We start from the raw sequence: 20128 nt of genomic DNA on the forward strand, positions 1-20128 counted from the left end.
TGAGTTACAGGAAAGGGTGATGGGGAGAGGCCGTGGGTGATGTAGAGGATGACAGGGAGAAGCAGTGGATGATGGGGAGAGAGAGTGGTAGGCAGTGAGTCACAGGAAAGGGTGACGGGGTATTTTGTACGTGGGCAGTAGAGACTGGCGGCAGCCATTTTCCCTGTGATCTGTGCATGTGTATTAGAGTTTCTGCCCTCTAGTGTTCATATTCTGCAGTGCTGCTAGCATAGAGGAGGGGGCCCGGGCAGGTGACGTTACCCAGCTGTGATATCTTCACGTTCTGTTTGCAGAAATAATTCTTAGGTAACCTGTTTTCTCTTATTTCAGCCGATGGATCAAACGTCTCTTAAGAACAGCGACGTCCTGATTCTCACCGGTCTCACCCAGATTCCCACCGCTAATCCTGACGGAATGGTGGGCGAGTTCTGCAGCAATCTGGGTAAGGGCCTCCGTGTTACAACCTGTAGATGGTGGTACGGCTTTAGTGAGATGGGACCTTTCTCCCATGGCTGGCTTGCTGACCTGCCCTTACCTGACCTGCCCTGTACGCAGACCCGCCCTTACCTGCCCTGTACGCAGACTACGCAGACCTGCCCTTACCTTCCCTGCCCTGTACGCAGACCTGCCCTTACCTTACCCGCCATGTACGCAGACCCGCCCTTACCTGCCCTGTACGCAGACCCGCCCTTACCTGCCCTGTACGCAGACCCGCCCTTACCTGCCCTGTACGCAGACACGCCCTTACTTGCCCTGTACGCAGACCCGCCCTTACCTGCCCTGCCTGTATGCAGACCCGCCCTTACCTGCCCTGCCTGTACGCAGACTTGCCCTTACCTGCCCTGTACGCAGACGCGCCCTTACCTGCCCTGCCCTGTACACAGACCTGCCCTTACCTGCCCTGCCCTGTACGCAGACCTGCCCTGCCCTGTACGCAGACCTGCCCTGCCCTGTACGCAGACCTGCCCTGCCCTGTACGCAGACCTGCCCTTACCTGCCCTGCCCTGTACGCAGACCTGCCCTGCCCTGTACGCAGACCTGCCCTTACCTGCCCTGACCTGTACGCAGACCTGCCCTTACCTGCCCTGCCCTGTACGCTGACCTGCCCTGCCCTGTACGCTGACCTGCCCTGCCCTGTACGCAGACCTGCACTTACCTGCCCTGCCCTGTACGCAGACCTGCCCTGCCCTGCCCTGTACGCAGACCTGCCCTGCCCTGTACTCAGACCTTCCCTGCCCTGTACTCAGACCTTCCCTGCCCTGTACTCAGACCTTCCCTGCCCTGTACGCAGACCTGCCCTGCCCTGTACGCAGACCTTCCCTGCCCTGTACTCAGACCTTCCCTGCCCTGTACGCAGACCTGCCCTGCCCTGTACGCAGACCTGCCCTGCCCTGTACGCAGACCTGCCCTTACCTGCCCTGCCGTGTACGCAGACCTGTTCTTACCTGCCCTGTACGCAGACCTGTCCTTACCTGCCCTGCCCTTTATGCTGACCTGCCCTCTACTTAGACCTGTCCTTGGCTGTAGTATCCAAGTGCAACAGAAATAAATCTGTCTAGTGTTGTATTAATGTCAGGAGTAATGCGCTATTATATCCTGTTTCCTCGTCCTGTCTCCCCAGCAATGACCATACGTAACGGAGGTAACGTACTGGTGCCATGTTACCCCTCTGGGGTAATTTATGACCTGCTGGAGTGTCTGTATCAGTACATCGACTCGGCAGGACTCAGCAATGTTCCCTTCTACTTCATCTCCCCGGTGGCCAACAGCTCCCTGGAGTTCTCACAGATCTTCGCAGAGTGGTAAATAAGGGGCTGTGATTTGGGGGTTTGTAAAAAAGAAAAAAAGGGAGGCGTTCCTTTTGGTTTGTTTCTCCCCACAGTCCCCTATCTTGCAGTACACAGTCTCAGACACAAGATGGCAGTGCTTGCACCTAACATTTCCTATCTTACTACAGGCTTTGTCACAACAAGCAAACAAAAGTCTATCTCCCGGAGCCCCCGTTCCCTCATGCAGAGGTAAGGTCACTAAACATACCGAGGGTCTACTTACCATCATGTCTGAAGTTTTAAAGTCAGCGCTGTTAAAATGCAACAGTCCCCACTACACACCTACAGGGCATCCTTAAAGGGGACAAGTGGGTAAATGATGCTTTGCTTTAGCACACTTCTTTATATCATCCACGGCTACTGTGTGAATGAGGGAACGTTTATCGGTTCCTTGCTATGTACTTTATTTGCTGTGTTAAACTCTACCCAAATCTGAATATCCGTACACCTCCACTTATCACAGGTTGACCTGCAAGCACCTGACCCATCTCCATCCCTTCCTTATGCTCCCGTTCTCCTCTAGATTGTAAGCTCTCAAGTACAGCCAACAGTAGGTGTCCTGTTAGGTAGTATAGGAATATTGCAATAGTCTCCTAACTGGTCTTCCCAAGAACAGACTCTCCCCACTGCAATCCATTCTAAATGCTGCTGCTAGGCTGATCTTCCTTGCAAGACGCTCATCATCTGCTGATCCGCTCTGCCAGTCCCTCCATTGGTTACCTTTATCTTACCGTATTCAATACAAAACACTTCTACTAACTTATAAAGCTATTAACCATACTGCACCAGCATATATCTCTGCACTTATCACACAATATCTCCCATCTCGACCACTCCGCTCTGCACAAGATCTGCGTCTCTCTTCTGCACGGATCACTAGCTCCCATTCACTATTACAGGACTTTCATCGGGCTGCTCCCATCCTATGGAATGCCCTTCCATGCACAATTAGACTCTCCGCTAGCCTCCAAACTTTCAAGCGTTCCCTGAAAACTCACCTCTTCAGGCAAGCCTATCATATTTAAGTTCTACATGCATAACTCTCCGAGGCACTTATGTATTATATAGCTTCCCTTCTGGACTTGTAACTTGTGGGACTGCTATGCTATTACTGGTGCCTGTCCTTGTGTTTCCCTCCTATATCCCTATAGATTGTAAGCTTGCAGCAGGGCCCTCCTACCTCCAAGTCTGTCTGTTGTTACCCAGTTTGTTACATAGTAATTAAGGCTGAAAAAAGACGTCCGTCCATCGAGTTCCACCTGTCTGACTTGTAACCACTGACTTCCCTTAGTGGCCAGTTTTGATTTAAATTCATTAACAGTAGTTGCTGTAACCACTGCCAGATGGGCACATGGGGGGGGGGACGTTTACCTGTTCGCTTGGCTCCGAACACTGGCAGATCATTGAGCAGGACTAAATTGGGCCCATGGTGTATTGAGCCTGGCTGTATGAGGACATGTCTGTATGTGGTTTCCCTGGCATGCTGGTGTCTGCCTGTCCTGTTATCATCCTCTCCCGGTACGTTTCCCGCGTTCTTATTTCTGCTCCTCTTCCAGCTGATCCAGACCAACAAGCTGAAGCATTATCCCAGCATTCACGGAGACTTCAGCAATGACTTCAAGCAGCCGTGTGTGGTGTTCACGGGCCACCCCACCCTGCGCTTTGGGGACGTGGTCCATTTCATGGAGCTGTGGGGCAAGTCGAGCCTGAACACCATTATATTCACTGGTATGTACAATCGTGGCCTGTTTCTGGGCATGATAAAACGTATTCTGTGCATGCAGGTGGCCCGGGCCGGCGGAGGCTGCACGCTGTGGTCCTCCTCCTCTCTTATAACGCCCCTCTCAGTATCCTGATCACAGAGAAGGGGATCCGCTGTGAGAGACTGCAGTAACTGGGAGACGTCAGGGTCCTTATTAGAGACCAGGGGATCTGCTGTGAGAGACTGCAGTAACTGGGAGACATCAGTGTCCTTATTAGAGACCAGGGGATCCGCTGTGAGACTCTGCAGTAACTGGGAGACATCAGTGTCCTTATTAGAGACCAGGGGATCCGCTGTGAGCCTCTGCAGTAACTGGTAGACGTCAGGGTCCTTATTAGAGACAAGGGGATCAGCTGTGAGCCTCTGCAGTAACTGGTAGACATCAGTGTCCTTATTAGAGACCAGGGGATCCGCTGTGAGCCTCTGCAGTAACTGGTAGACATCAGTGTCCTTATTAGAGACCAGGGGATCCGCTGTGAGAGACTGCAGTAACTGGAAGACGTCGGGGTCCTTATTAGAGACCAGGGGATCCGCTGTGAGCCTCTGCAGTAACTGGTAGACATCAGTGTCCTTATTAGAGACCAGGGGATCCGCTGTGAGCCTCTGCAGTAACTGGTAGACATCAGTGTCCTTATTAGAGACCAGGGGATCCGCTGTGAGAGACTGCAGTAACTGGGAGACGTCAGGGTCCTTATTAGAGACAAGGGGATCAGCTGTGAGAATCTGCAGTAACTGGTAGACATCAGTGTCCTTATTAGAGACAAGGGGATCAGCTGTGAGAATCTGCAGTAACTGGTAGACATCAGTGTCCTTATTAGAGACCAGGGGATCCGCTGTGAGCCTCTGCAGTAACTGGTAGACATCAGTGTCCTTATTAGAGACCAGGGGATCCGCTGTGAGCCTCTGCAGTAACTGGGATACATCAGTGTCCTGATTAGAGACCAGGGGATCCGCTGTGAGCCTCTGCAGTAACTGGGAGACATCAGTGTCCTTATTAGAGACAAGGGGATCCGCTGTGAGCCTCTGCAGTAACTGGTAGACATCAGTGTCCTTATTAGAGACAAGGGGATCAGCTGTGAGAATCTGCAGTAACTGGTAGACATCAGTGTCCTTATTAGAGACCAGGGGATCCGCTGTGAGCCTCTGCAGTAACTGGTAGACATCAGTGTCCTTATTAGAGACCAGGGGATCCGCTGTGAGCCTCTGCAGTAACTGGGATACATCAGTGTCCTGATTAGAGACCAGGGGATCCGCTGTAAGCCTCTGCAGTAACTGGGAGACATCAGTGTCCTTATTAGAGACAAGGGGATCCGCTGTGAGCCTCTGCAGTAACTGGTAGACATCAGTGTCCTTATTAGAGACAAGGGGATCAGCTGTGAGAATCTGCAGTAACTGGTAGACATCAGTGTCCTTATTAGAGACAAGGGGATCCGCTGTGAGCCTCTGCAGTAACTGGTAGACATCAGTGTCCTTATTAGAGACCAGGGGATCCGCTGTGAGCCTCTGCAGTAACTGGTAGACATCAGTGTCCTTATTAGAGACCAGGGGATCCGCTGTGAGCCTCTGCAGTAACTGGGATACATCAGTGTCCTGATTAGAGACCAGGGGATCCGCTGTGAGCCTCTGCAGTAACTGGGAGACATCAGTGTCCTTATTAGAGACCAGGGGATCCGCTGTAAGCCTCTGCAGTAACTGGTAGACATCAGTGTCCTTATTAGAGACCAGGGGATCAGCTGTGAGAATCTGCAGTAACTGGTAGACATCAGTGTCCTTATTAGAGACCAGGGGATCAGCTGTGAGAATCTGCAGTAACTGGTAGACATCAGTGTCCTTAGTAGAGACCAGGGGATCCGCTGTGAGACTCTGCAATAACTGGGAGACATCAGTGTCCTTATTAGAGACCAGGGGATCCGCTGTGAGCCTCTGCAGTAACTGGTAGACATCAGTGTCCTTATTAGAGACCAGGGGATCCGCTGTGAGACTTTGCAGTAACTGGGAGACATCAGTGTCCTTATTAGAGACCAGGGGATCCGCTGTGAGCCTCTGCAGTAACTGGGAGACATCAGTGTCCTTATTAGAGACAAGGGGATCCGCTGTGAGACTCTCTGCAGTTAATGGTAGACATCAGTGTCCTTATTAGAGACCAGGGGATCCGCTGTGAGCCTCTGCAGTAACTGGTAGACATCAGTGTCCTTATTAGAGACCAGGGGATCCGCTGTGAGCCTCTGCAGTAACTGGGATACATCAGTGTCCTGATTAGAGACCAGGGGATCCGCTGTGAGCCTCTGCAGTAACTGGGAGACATCAGTGTCCGTATTAGAGACCAGGGGATCCGCTGTAAGCCTCTGCAGTAACTGGTAGACATCAGTGTCCTTATTAGAGACCAGGGCATCAGCTGTGAGAATCTGCAGTAACTGGTAGACATCAGTGTCCTTATTAGAGACCAGGGGATCAGCTGTGAGAATCTGCAGTAACTGGTAGACATCAGTGTCCTTATTAGAGACCAGGGGATCCGCTGTGAGCCTCTGCAGTAACTGGGAGACATCAGTGTCCTTATTAGAGACCAGGGGATCCGCTGTGAGCCTCTGCAGTAACTGGGAGACATCAGTGTCCTTATTAGAGACAAGGGGATCCGCTGTGAGACTCTCTGCAGTTAATGGTAGACATCAGTGTCCTTATTAGAGACCAGGGGATCCGCTGTGAGCCTCTGCAGTAACTGGTAGACATCAGTGTCCTTATTAGAGACCAGGGGATCCGCCGTGAAACTTTGCAGTAACTGGGAGACATCAGGGTCCTTATTAGAGACCAGGGGATCCGCTGTGAGACTCTGCAGTAACTGGGAGACATCAGGGTCCTTATTAAAGACAAGGGGTCTCGTTGTGGGAAGTTGGTCCCCCTGTTTTGTCTCCGATATTGTCATTGCACCATACTATTATAGATGACTGTAAAAAACTGATTTCACACCAAACACTACATGAAAATTGTGTGTGTTCTCATTTCCGTCAGAACCCGACTTCTCCTACTTGGATGCCTTGGCGCCGTACCAGCCGCTGGCTATGAAATGCGTTTACTGTCCGATCGACACACGCCTTAATTTCATCCAGGTGACAAAGCTTCTGAAGGAGGTGCAGGTGAGGCTTATTGCTGTGAAATCAGAGAGCGCTGGTCCGTCCTAAGGCCGTGATCTGCTTTCTCTTGGGCGACCGTAAGAATAGATTGTCAGCCTTTGGGCCTATGCTGTGTAGATCCTGCCATCAGGCTTCTGCTGATGGCCTTATAATATCTAAGCCATGCAGTTATAGGTATAATGAGCGGCAGCGGTATCATCGTGCAGCCTGTAATAGTCCAGTTTTATTGGACTGTTTATATGTCATGGCTGCGGGGAACCGATCCCTCTGCTGCAATTAGTTACAAGCTAGAACGCTTATTCTGCTACTATCAAGCTAGAATGGGGTAATAATAAGTAATGATACTGTGAGGGACAGTTACCAGCCTGTATATAAAACATCTGATGAGGAAGATGCAGTAACGAGCAAGGAGGGGTGTGAATAAGAGACAGACCTGTCCGGTACATTAAATGCTTTACAGCTGCGTATTCGTTGCTCTGATATAGAATGTGGGGACCCAGCTTCTTCAGGGGCAAATATCTATCGGGGTGCCACCTTTATGAAGTGACACCTGCGTGGTCTCTGTAACGGTTGTCGTCCCCCCGCAGCCCCTGCACGTGGTGTGTCCGGAGCAGTACACGCAGCCCCCAGCATCCCAGGCTCACCGGTCCGATCTGATGATAGACTGCCAGCCGCCACCCATGTCTTACCGCCGCGCTGAAGTGCTGACCCTGCCCTTCAAGAGGTGCTATGAGAAGATTGAAATCATGCCAGAGGTGAGTTACAAATAACCGTTTCCTTGGGCAGATCAGTAGCTGGAAGTAAGACCAGCAGCCATATCCGCATATTTCCCCTGATGGGTACTCCTCAGCTTTATGCTGCTAGTAAGCAAAGCACAGGACAAATTCTTCTTTTATTATCTGAATTAAGTGTTTCCCATTAAGAGTTGACTTTCATATGGACTGTTCCTTGCAGTAAAATGTGATGTCAGGGCATTACCTCCTCTCTCCCACCTCCGCCTCCCCTGATAGCACTCTCCGAGGTACTGATGTCATGTAATGTGATGTCACAGCTTTACCTACTCTCTCCCTGCTCCGCCTCCCCTGATAGCGCTCTCCGAGGTACTGATGTCATGTGATGTGATGTCAGAGCTTTACCTCCTCTCTCCCAGCTCCGCCTCCCCTGATAGCTCTCTCCGAGGTACTGATGTCATGTAATGTGATGTCACAGCTTTACCTCCTCTCTCCTCTCTCCCCGCTCCGCCTCCCATGATAGCGCTCTCCGAGGTACTGATGTCATGTAACATGATATCAGAGCTTCTCCACCTTTGTCCCAGCTCCGCCTCCCCTGATAGCGCTCTCCAAGGCACTGATGTCCTATAACATGATATCGGAGCATTACCTCCTCTCTCCTAGCTCCGCCTCCCCTGATAGCACTCTCCAAGGTACTGATGTACTATAACATATCGGAGCTTTACCTGCTCTCTCCCTGCTCCGCTTCCCCTGATAACGCTCTCCGAGGTACTGATGTCATGTGACCTGATGTCACAGCTTTACCTCCTCTCTCCCAGCTCTGCCTCCCCTGATAGCGCTCTCCGAGGTACTGATGTCATGTGATGTGATGTCACAGCTTTACCTCCTCTCTCTTAGCTCCGCCTCCCCTGATAGCGCTCTCCGAGGTACTGATGTCATGTGACCTGATGTCAGAGCATTACCTCCTCTCTCCCAGCTCCGCCTCCCCTGATAGCGCTCTCCGAGGTACTGATGTCATGTGATGTGATGTCACAGCTTTACCTCCTCTCTCTTAGCTCCGCTTCCCCTGATAGCGCTCTCCGAGGTACTGATGTCATGTGACCTGATGTCAGAGCATTACCTCCTCTCTCCCAGCTCCGCCTCCCCTGATAGCGCTCTCCGAGGTACTGATGTCATGTGACATAATATCAGAGCATTACCTCCTCTCTCCCAGCTCCACCTCCCCTGATAGCGCTCTCCAAGGTACTGATGTCATGTGACATAATATCAGAGCTTTACCTCCTCTCTCCCAGCTCCGCCCCCCCCCCCCCCCCCCGATTGTGCTCTCCATGGTGCTGATGTCATGTGACATAATATCAGAGCATTACCGTCTCTCTCCCAGCTCCACCTCCCCTGATAGCGCTCTCTGAGGTACTGATGTCATGTGACCTGATGTCACAGCTTTACCTCCTCTCTCCCAGCTCCGCCTCCCCTGATAGCGCTCTCCGAGGTACTGATGTCATGTGAAGTGATGTCAGAGCATTACCTCCTCTCTCCCAGCTCCGCCTCCCCTGATAGCTCTCTCCGAGGTACTGATGTCATGTGAAGTGATGTCAGAGCATTACCTCCTCTCTCCCAGCTCCGCCTCCCCTGATAGCTCTCTCCGATAAGATCACTAAGATAAATTGGTATTCGCGTACGAAAATTAATTGACTAAACCAACATAACTACCACCAATGGTAAATCAAAAAGTGGTATTTGGTTGGTGGTGCTCCCAAAAAATGTTCAGCGTTACAACTGAAAGAGTGGGGGGTCACGGAGTGACCAGAGGGAAGGGAGAACAACAAGGCTTTTTGGGGCACACTTAGACAAATAGTAATAAATGAGTTAAAACATAACCTTTAATAAATTTTATATGCTAAAAGATGGGTACGTATTGGCAATTAATGAATCACACTATAATAATGTAAGGGAAAAGATTCCTCTGTAATGTGACGGTCACAATTTTGTCGGCGAAATGGTCAAACATAAAAAAAAGTAGGGCTCCACAATTTGTCAGTTAAGGCAGTCAAGAAAAAATCTTATTGGATCTCAAATGATGACCATAATAGTTGGTCTCCTGGTCCCGTTAGCCAGCGGTGTTACCTGAGGAAGGATTGGACTTTGATGCCCAGTCTTCAGACGCTGGTTGCCGCTGAGACGCAGCGGTCCGCTGTTCTGTCAGATGGTGTACAGCTGATTGAACAGCTGATCCGGGAACGGCAGGGGTGACGTGTCGGGGGCGTGCACTTCACACGTGTTTCGCCTGGGGCTTGTTCACAAGTGACACGTACCCGTAATCGGATATATCGGTTCTGACACCATCTGCACCGCTCCCCATCGGAGACTAGGGTACATTCCAAAACAATCTTTTTGGAATGTATTCTCTTTTTCCTGCAGGATCCATCTAGGGCCCTTATCACTCTCACCTGCCATTTGACTCCCCAGGTGGATGGCAGAAAGCAGAAGGAGGGTCCTGGATATCCACCTCTATACTTGTAAAATTACTCACTTTCTGTGACTCTCTCATTTGTCCATGTACTTCCGAATTCCCCTGCAATGCATATTGCAACAGGTCTTTTTGGATTTCACTGGACAAAAAGCAGAAGCACATCTTAGCTTCCTACTAGAGACACTGGGGTACTCTCATCCGAGATTCAATACGGTCATACATCACTGGTCCGCCTGAATACCATCCCGCACTCAGAAGCTAAGCAGTGAATGGTCTGGTCAGTACCATTTTGGGAGACCATTTGGGAATACCAGTAGCTGTAAAATAATCTGGACAGCAGATACATCTCTGTCTGACGGAGGTTTGACCATTTCACCGACAAAATTGTGACCGTCACATTAGAGGAATCTTTTCCCTTAAATTATTATAGTGTGATTCATTAATTGCCAATACGTAGCCATCTTTTAGCATATAAAATTTATTAAAGGTTATGTTTTAACTCATTTATTACCATTTGTCTAAGCAAGCCTTGTTGTTCTCCCTTCCCTCTGGTCAATCCGTGACCCCGCACTCTTTTAGTCATGTGAAGTGATGTCAGAGCATTACCTCCTCTCTCCCAGCTCCGCCTCCCCTGATAGCGCTCTCCTTGGTGCTGATGTCATGTGACATATCAGATCTTTACCTCCTCTCTCCCAGCTCCACCCCCCCTGATTGTGCTCTCCATGGTGCTGATGTCATGTGACATAATATCAGATCTTTACCTCCTCTCTCCCAGCTCCGCCCCCCCTGATTGTGCTCTCCATGGTGCTGATGTCATGTGACATAATATCAGAGCATTACCGCCTCCCAGCTCCGCCTCCCCTGATAGCGCTCTCCGAGGTACTGATGTCATGTGAAGTGATGTCAGAGCTTTACCTCCTCTCTCCCAGCTCCGCCTCCCCTGATAGCGCTCTCCGAGGTACTGATGTCATGTGACCTGATGTCACGGCTCCACCTCCCCTGATAGCGCTCTCCGAGGTACTGATTTCATGTGACCTGATGTCACGTCTTTATCTCCTCTCTCCCAGCTCCGCCTCCCCTGATAGCGCTCTCCGAGGTACTGATGTCATGTGAAGTGATGTCACAGCTTTACCTCCTCTCTCCCAGCTCCGCCTCCCCTGATAGCGCTCTCCGAGGTACTGATGTCATATGATGTGATGTCACAGCTTTACCTCCTCTCTCCCAGGTCCGCCTCCCCTGATAGCTCTCTCCGAGGTACTGATGTCATGTGAAGTGATGTCAGAGCATTACCGCCTCTCTCCCAGCTCCGCCTCCCCTGATAGCGCTCTCCGAGGTAGTGATGTCAGAGCTTTACCTCCTCTCTCCCAGCTCCGCCTCCCCTGATAGCGCTCTCCGAGGTACTGATGTCATGTAATGTTATGTCAGAGCTTTACCTCCTCTCTCCCAGCTCCGTCTCCCCTGATAGCGCTCTCCGAGGTACTGATGTCATGTGATGTCAGAGCTTTACCTCCTCTCTCCCAGCTCCGCTTTCCCCTGATAGCACTCTCCGAGGTACTGATGTCATGTGACCTGATGTCACAGCTTTACCTCCTCTCTCCCAGCTCCGCCTCCCCTGATAGCTCTCTCCGAGTTACTGATGTCATGTGAAGTGATGTCAGAGCTTTACCTCCTCTCTCCCAGCTCCGCCTCCCCTGATAGCTCTCTCCGAGGTACTGATGTCATGTGAAGTGATGTCAGGGCTTTACCTCCTCTCTCCCAGCTCCGCCTCCCCTGATAGCTCTCTCCGAGGTACTGATGTCATGTGAAGTGATGTCAGAGCTTTACCTCCTCTCTCCCAGCTCCGCCCCCCCTGATTGTTTTCTCCTTGGTGCTGATGTCATGTGACATAATATCAGAGCATTACGTCTCTCACCCAGCTCCGCCTCCCCTGATAGCGCTCTCCGAGGTGCTGATGTCATGTGATCTGATGTCACTGCTTTACCTCCTCTCTCCCAGCTCCGCCTCCCCTGATAGCGCTCTCCGAGGTACTGATGTCATGTGACGTAATGTCAGAGCATTACCGCCTCTCTCCCAGCTCCGCCTCCCCTGATAGCGCTCTCCGAGGTACTGATGTCATGTGAAGTGATGTCACAGCTTTACCTCCTCTCTCCCAGCTCCGCCTCCCCTGATAGCGCACTCCTTGGTGCTGATGTCATGTGACATAATATCAGAGCTTTACCTCCTCTCTCCCAGCCCCACCTCTCCTGATAGTGCTCTCCGAGGTACTGATGTCATGTGATGTCAGAGCTTTACCTCCTCTCTCCCAGCTCCGCCTCCCCTGATAGCTCTCTCCGAGTTACTGATGTCATGTGAAGTGATGTCAGAGCTTTACCTCCTCTCTCCCAGCTCCGCCTCCCCTGATAGCTCTCTCCGAGGTACTGATGTCATGTGAAGTGATGTCAGGGCTTTACCTCCTCTCTCCCAGCTCCGCCTCCCCTGATAGCTCTCTCCGAGGTACTGATGTCATGTGAAGTGATGTCAGAGCTTTACCTCCTCTCTCCCAGCTCCGCCCCCCCTGATTGTTTTCTCCTTGGTGCTGATGTCATGTGACATAATATCAGAGCATTACGTCTCTCACCCAGCTCCGCCTCCCCTGATAGCGCTCTCCGAGGTGCTGATGTCATGTGATCTGATGTCACTGCTTTACCTCCTCTCTCCCAGCTCCGCCTCCCCTGATAGCGCTCTCCGAGGTACTGATGTCATGTGACGTAATGTCAGAGCATTACCGCCTCTCTCCCAGCTCCGCCTCCCCTGATAGCGCTCTCCGAGGTACTGATGTCATGTGAAGTGATGTCACAGCTTTACCTCCTCTCTCCCAGCTCCGCCTCCCCTGATAGCGCACTCCTTGGTGCTGATGTCATGTGACATAATATCAGAGCTTTACCTCCTCTCTCCCAGCCCCACCTCTCCTGATAGTGCTCTCCGAGGTACTGATGTCATGTGATGTCAGAGCTTTACCTCCTCTCTCCCAGCCCCACCTCTCCTGATAGCGCTCTCCGAGTTACTGATGTCATGTGATGTCAGAGCTCCACCTCCCCTGATAGTGTTCTCTGTCGCGCCGATGTCAGTGCACCTTAGCATTACCTCAGTGGCTGATGAAATTCCAGCAATCAGCGAACAAACGTATGAAAATTTATCTGGACCATCTTTAATTGCTGTTTAATGAATTTGTACCAGCGACAGTGACTATATCCTTGTGTGGCACACACACACACATGAATGAAATGTCGCATCCGTGCGGTTGGCTGGCCAGACTTGATGCCTTGTGTAAATGAATTGTAGTTATCGGACACAAAGGGGGAAATATACTAAGATGGGAGTTCTGTTTCACACGGGATGTTGCTATGGGCAACCAATCAGAATCTGCTTATTTAGAACCTTCTAGAAGATAATAGTATCTAGTTGCCCATAGCAACATCCCATGTAGAACGCCCATCTTAGTAAATTCCCCCTAAGGTAGAAGACTGGACATGAATGTGTCTATGACTGTAGGGTGTCTGTTTTATGTCCATGCGCTGTGTCACCGGTATAATTACCTTCTGTCTGGATTTCTTTAGCTGGCCGAGTCTCTGGTGCCACTCGAAATTAAACCTGGCGTTTCCCTGGCCACTGTATCGGCCGTTCTCTACACCAAGGATAATAAACACATTCTGCAGGTGAGATCCGGATACTGAAATTGGCACTGACACTAATTAGTACTGGCGGGGGGGGGGGGGGTCGATTACATTACCGTATCTAGAGCTTGCATCTTGCTGAAGGGGGTACGGTCCTGCGGCGCTGACATGATCAGGTGACTGACCAGATACGTGCTACGACGCTGCGTCCACCTAAAAATGAAGCTCCACCTCCGTTTTTGTGTCTAGACAGGGGTGGGCCTTTATGTTGCCATCTCCCAATTAGCCCCGCCCCCTCCCATCTCCTTTCAGGTAGCCGCATCCTGGAAGATGAAACCTAGTGTTTGATAAATGGGTGGATTAGCGGACTGTCTTGCACTACTAATGCTCCCGTCCTAGCTGGACTTTGTAGAGGTCAGATATTACATGGCAGCAGGTGCAGATATATTGGTGTATAAGATGCCTTTATGATAGTGCAGATATATAAGATATAAGATGCCTTTAGGATAGTGCATTGATTTTTCCTTATGAAATTTACTGGTCGCACATGATAGAGAAAAACACAGATTATAGCGCTGAGCATCTGAGTACAAATACAATACGCCAAGACCGAAAATACCAGTGTCAGATCATTTAAAACAATAATACACCTACACAGCAAGGGCAACCATTGTAACAGGTCGCTATATCTAAGGAGGAACCCGGGCGATATTTTTGGGGGGGAGCTCGGGTGGGTCTCTGGGAAGTATCCAATAGCTCAGGGATGCTTCTGGTTCTTGTTGAACTAATTGGCTGCAACCTATTAACCCTTTGAGTGACAAAATCTCTGTGAGATATCCGTTAAAAATGCCAGCGTCGCTCACATTTGCTATATAAATTCAAATGAAAAATGTTGTGTAAAAAATGATTATATTTCCTATATAATTTAAACATTACAGCAAATACAAAATCTAAAGGAATATTTTATAATTATGATGATGATGCATATTATCGTTTTGCAATTCCGTCACCGTGCTGCTGTAATTATGGAACACCTACCCCTCTCCCCTCTCTCTCTCTTTAGCCTCCTCCTAAGGCTGCGCCCCCCCAGACTAGCAAGAAGAGGAAGCGACCGGTGGAGGGGAGCCCTGAGTCCCAGCCCTTCAAGCCTCTACTGAGTGGCTCTATCCCCATGGATCAGTTTATGCAGACACTGGAGAAGGTGAGAGGGATATGGTGGCTGTGCAGTGTTCCTAGGAGTCTGGCTCTGCCCGCCCACGAGGAGCAGAGTAGAGAATGACCACACCCCTTCCCACTTAGAGAAGGCGTACACACTTATTTTTCATTTTGCTTTTCATTCTTATTTTACTCTTTACATAAAACTTCACAAGTGGGAGATGTATTGGTAAATTGTAAAATACCCTTTGAAGTGTGTTCTATAAAACAGGAGGAGTAGTCCACTAGGATTGTAATGTTTTTGGCTTATGTTTGTGTTGCTATAATTGTGTTGTGTGCACTACAGAGGGGTTTATTGCCATCTGGTTGACCTCAAAACATTTTAATTTTAAGCTGCTAAGAGGAACCAGAACCCCGGATCTTTTATTTTACTGTTTACAGGCATTCCTAACCTCAGTCCCCAAAATAAGTCCCCTGTGCTCCAGCATGTGTATCACAAAAACATGATCTGGCACTGTGCCTTGAGGACTGAGGTTGGGAATGCCTGGGTTAGGGGGCAGCCTTCTCCCACTCCACCCCTACAGTATGCCACCACAACCTCTTTCTCACCGCGCAATTAACTCGGGTTCGACCTGGGTTATTGCTGGGTTACTGTGCGGTGTGAAAGGGCTTTTTTTGAAAAATACCTGGTCCAGCAACCCAACAATCCGACCCAAGTAAAAAAAAGGGTTCTACCGGGGTCGGACACAGTTTGCTTGGCAGTGTGAACGGGTAATCTGGGTCGAGTGACCCGGGTCCTGTTCACTTCTATGGAGGAGGCAGCGGCGTCACCTTAGTGCCGCCGCTCCGCCCTGCCTCCGGGATGAAGACAGCGACTCGGCAATAAGGCGGGTCGCTATGCGCCCCAGTTAGCGCAAGTGCCTGGTCCATATCCCGGGTGCGACCCTGCATTTGCAATGTAAAAAGCAGCGTGTATGTGGCTGCAGCTCTCTTTGATATTATGCAGGATGTATGTTGGCTGGGTTAGGATGTAATGGTCTTTGTAGGCCCCTAGAAATGTTCTCCTGTAGGTTCTCAAATACGATTTTTAGACATGCAGCATTTTGAGTGCTGGGTCATATTCCCGGGAGCAGTCTGACCCTCTTTCACACTGAGCAGCAAATTACGGGGTAGAACTTCTTTGTCTGGTAATTTGATGTGGTAATGGGGTATTTGAGATGCTGTTTATTTTTATATATTTATTTTTTCATTTTTTTTTTTCTATTTTCTCAGTAAATTATTATAGATACAGGCAGATTTTGGAATCGGAAAGTATAAATATAACCCTCATTGGGGCTTTTCCTGCTGGTTTCCTATTGGTGTACTCTATTATCTGGGGGATAAGAATACTTTCCCCATATTCCCCGTATAAATGTCTTTCTTAAGGTGCATACACACTGTACAATTTTTTTTACCAATTTGGTTGAAAGACATGTCCATTGAACCCAGTGTCCTGGACGAAAGATGTTGACGAAAGATATTAACGACAGACGAAAGATCTAGCTACAGTTTATAGGCTCTTTTTGAAAGATATTCAAATGGAGCTGCCTGCACAGTTGACGAACAATCTTGATGAACAACTGGCGGGTATGCGCATCATCATTCATCGTTTGTTTGTTGTCAATATCTTTTGTCAACATCTTTCGTCCAGGACACTGGGTTCAATGGAAATGTCTTTCAACCAAATTGGTCAAAAAATTGTACAGTGTGTATGCACCTTTAGAGCTCCTGACCAATTGCACTGACGCGTTCTCTCTTTCCTGTATATACGCAGCATGGATTTAGCGATTTGAAGATCGAGGACACGGCAAAGGGTCACATCGTGCATCTGCAGGAGGCCGACACGCTCATCCAGTTTGAAGAAGACTCCACCCACATAATCTGCGAGCACGACGAGCGATTGAGAGTGCGGCTCCGAGACCTGGTCCTGAAATTCCTACAGAAGTTTTAGATTGAGCAAGCAGGACGTATAGGCCTAGGAAAGGAGAACGGCAGCACACTGTATTGCAGCTTCAGATGTTCGCCAGCAGAGGGCGCTGGAAAGCAGAACTGCTTGTGGTTATCCGGCGGCAGACTGATAACCAATGGCCATTGTACTGCTGCTGCTGGCCGCCAGTCTTGTAAGAGGGACTCTGTAAATCTACGCACATGTACAAAGTCATAATTACACAAACCTTTTTATATTGTCATGTTTCATTTGTAGTGTTTTATATTCATCGCTCTCAATTAATAATAAGAATAACTTTATTATAAGGTTTTACTGCTTGACAATTGAAAACAATCTGTAACTTTTGTTCTCTCCGCCTTTTCCGTGCAGCAACATTGTTTCAAGTTTCGATAAATAAGCAGTGGCAGAGGTGCGGTTGCAGCACAAGCCTGTTGGCCACACCCCTCCCTTTTGCCGGGGCTCAGATGACTTGTTGGCACCTCTGCGCACCAACTGCCAGGGAGTCCCGCCAGTAAATTGGGGTGGTTTTGTTTGTGAATCCTCTCTTGCCTTTTGGACTGTGCTGTAGCACCCACCACTGTAGACGCTGCCGGTAGGAAATAATAAAACAAACCTGTGTGTAAACAGCCATCCCCGCTCCACAGTAACCTGGTGGCTCTATCGTCTGTTACCACCAGAAAGCCAAGACCTTCATTTACCCCTGTATAGTGAGTAAATCCAACTGAACAGATCTAAAGTGTGGATGGGTTTATTGCGGTACACTACCCCTCCCCCCACTGCTGATCTGTGCACTTAGCGACAATGGGCCTTATTCAAAGTTGATCGCAAAATCTTTCTCAAATGCACAAAACCATGTTCACTGCAGGTGGGGCAGATGTAACATGTGCAGAGAGCGTTAGATTTGGGTGGGATGTGTTCAAACTTAAATCTAATCCGTTACAGTGTCTTATATAGCGCAGCAGATTCCGTTACAGTGTCTTATATAGCGCAGCAGATTCCGTTAGAGGGTCTTATATAGCGCAGCAGATCTCGTTACAGTGTCATATATAGCGCAGCAGATTCCGTTACAGCGTCTTATATAGCGCAGCAGATTCCGTTAGAGGGTCTTATATAGCGCAGCAGATCTCGTTACAGTGTCATATATAGCGCAGCAGATTCCGTTACAGCGTCTTATATAGCGCAGCAGATACTGTTACAGCGTCTTATATAGTGCAGCAGATTCTGTTACAGCGTCTTATATAGCGCAGCAGATACTGTTACAGCGTCTTATATAGCGCAGCAGATACTGTTACAGCGTCTTATATAGTGCAGCAGATTCTGTTACAGTGTCTTATATAGCGCAGCAGATTCCGTTACAGTGTCTTATATAGCGCAGCAGATTCCGTTACAGTGTCTTATATAGCGCAGCAGATTCCGTTACAGTGTCTTATATAGCGCAGCAGATTCCGTTACAGTGTCTTATATAGCGCAGCAGATTCCGTTACAGTGTCTTATATAGCGCAGCAGATTCCGTTACAGTGTCTTATATAGCGCAGCAGATTCCGTTACAGTGTCTTATATAGCGCAGCAGATTCAGTTACAGCGTCTTATATATAGCGCAGCAGATACCGTTACAGCGTCTTATATAGTGCAGCAGATTCTGTTACAGTGTCTTATATAGCGCAGCAGATTCCGTTACAGTTTCCTATATAGCGCAGCAGATTCCGTTACAGGTTCTTATATAGTGCAGCAGATTCCGTTACAGTGTCTTATATAGCGCAGCAGATTCCGTTACAGTGTCTTATATAGCGCAGCAGATTCCGTTACAGTGTCTTATATAGCGCAGCAGATTCCGTTAGTGTCTTATATAGCGCAGCAGATTCCGTTACAGTGTCTTATATAGCGCAGCAGATTCCGTTACAGTGTCTTATATAGCGCAGCAGATTCCGTTACAGTGTCTTATATAGCGCAGCAGATTCCGTTACAGTGTCTTATATAGCGCAGCAGATTCCGTTACAGTGTCTTATATAGCGCAGCAGATTCCGTTACAGTGTCTTATATAGCGCAGCAGATTCCGTTACAGCGTCTTATATATAGCGCAGCAGATTCCGTTACAGCGTCTTATATAGCGCAGCAGATTCCGTTACAGCGTGTTATATAGCGCAGCAGATTCCGTTACAGTGTGTTATATAGCTCAGCAGATTCCGTTACAGCGTCTTATATAGCGCAGCAGATTCCGTTACAGTGTCTTATATAGCGCAGCAGATTCCGTTACAGCGTCTTATATAGCGCAGCAGATTCCGTTACAGTGTCTTATATAGCGCAGCAGATTCAGTTACAGCGTCTTATATATAGCGCAGCAGATACCGTTACAGTGTCTTATATAGTGCAGCAGATTCTGTTACAGTGTCTTATATAGCGCAGCAGATTCCGTTACAGTTTCCTATATAGCGCAGCAGATTCCGTTACAGGTTCTTATATAGCGCAGCAGATTCCGTTACAGTGTCTTATATAGCGCAGCAGATTCCGTTAGAGGGTCTTATATAGCGCAGCAGATCTCGTTACAGTGTCTTATATAGCGCAGCAGATTCCGTTACAGTGTCTTATATAGCGCAGCAGATTCCGTTACAGTGTCTTATATAGCGCAGCAGATTCCGTTACAGTGTCTTATATAGCGCAGCAGATTCAGTTACAGCGTCTTATATATAGCGCAGCAGATTCCGTTACAGCGTCTTATATAGCGCAGCAGATTCCGTTACAGTGTGTTATATAGCGCAGCAGATTCCGTTACAGTGTGTTATATAGCTCAGCAGATTCCGTTACAGCGTCTTATATAGCGCAGCAGATTCCGTTACAGTGTCTTATATAGCGCAGCAGATTCCGTTACAGCGTCTTATATAGCGCAGCAGATTCCGTTACAGTGTCTTATATAGCGCAGCAGATTCAGTTACAGCGTCTTATATATAGCGCAGCAGATACCGTTACAGTGTCTTATATAGTGCAGCAGATTCTGTTACAGTGTCTTATATAGCGCAGCAGATTCCGTTACAGTTTCCTATATAGCGCAGCAGATTCCGTTACAGGTTCTTATATAGCGCAGCAGATTCCGTTACAGTGTCTTATATAGCGCAGCAGATTCCGTTAGAGGGTCTTATATAGCGCAGCAGATCTCGTTACAGTGTCATATATAGCGCAGCAGATTCCGTTACAGCGTCTTATATAGCGCAGCAGATTCCGTTAGAGGGTCTTATATAGCGCAGCAGATCTCGTTACAGTGTCATATATAGCGCAGCAGATTCCGTTACAGCGTCTTATATAGCGCAGCAGATACTGTTACAGCGTCTTATATAGTGCAGCAGATTCTGTTACAGCGTCTTATATAGCGCAGCAGATTCCGTTACAGTGTCTTATATAGCGCAGCAGATTCCGTTACA

The 20128-nt window shown here is 48.9% G+C and overlaps 1 protein-coding gene across 1 annotated transcript in view; it reads left to right on the top strand.

Moving 5' to 3' along the window:
• Window positions 1-16953, top strand: part of INTS9 (integrator complex subunit 9) — a 32082-nt gene extending 15129 nt beyond the window's left edge. The window contains exons 9-17 of the mRNA XM_083178792.1: window positions 331-442; window positions 1622-1802; window positions 1958-2018; window positions 3386-3557; window positions 6598-6722; window positions 7307-7474; window positions 13517-13615; window positions 14637-14774; window positions 16542-16953. Of these exons, the coding sequence (XP_083034918.1) occupies window positions 331-442; window positions 1622-1802; window positions 1958-2018; window positions 3386-3557; window positions 6598-6722; window positions 7307-7474; window positions 13517-13615; window positions 14637-14774; window positions 16542-16718 (1233 nt within the window). The 3' untranslated portion in view covers window positions 16719-16953. The remainder of the gene's footprint in view (window positions 1-330; window positions 443-1621; window positions 1803-1957; window positions 2019-3385; window positions 3558-6597; window positions 6723-7306; window positions 7475-13516; window positions 13616-14636; window positions 14775-16541) is intronic.
• The last annotated feature ends 3175 nt before the right edge of the window (window positions 16954-20128 follow it).

The sequence above is a fragment of the Crinia signifera genome, chromosome 3, assembly GCF_055691185.1.
Source record: "Crinia signifera chromosome 3, ASM5569118v1, whole genome shotgun sequence".
Classification (NCBI taxonomy): Eukaryota; Metazoa; Chordata; class Amphibia; order Anura; family Myobatrachidae; genus Crinia; species Crinia signifera.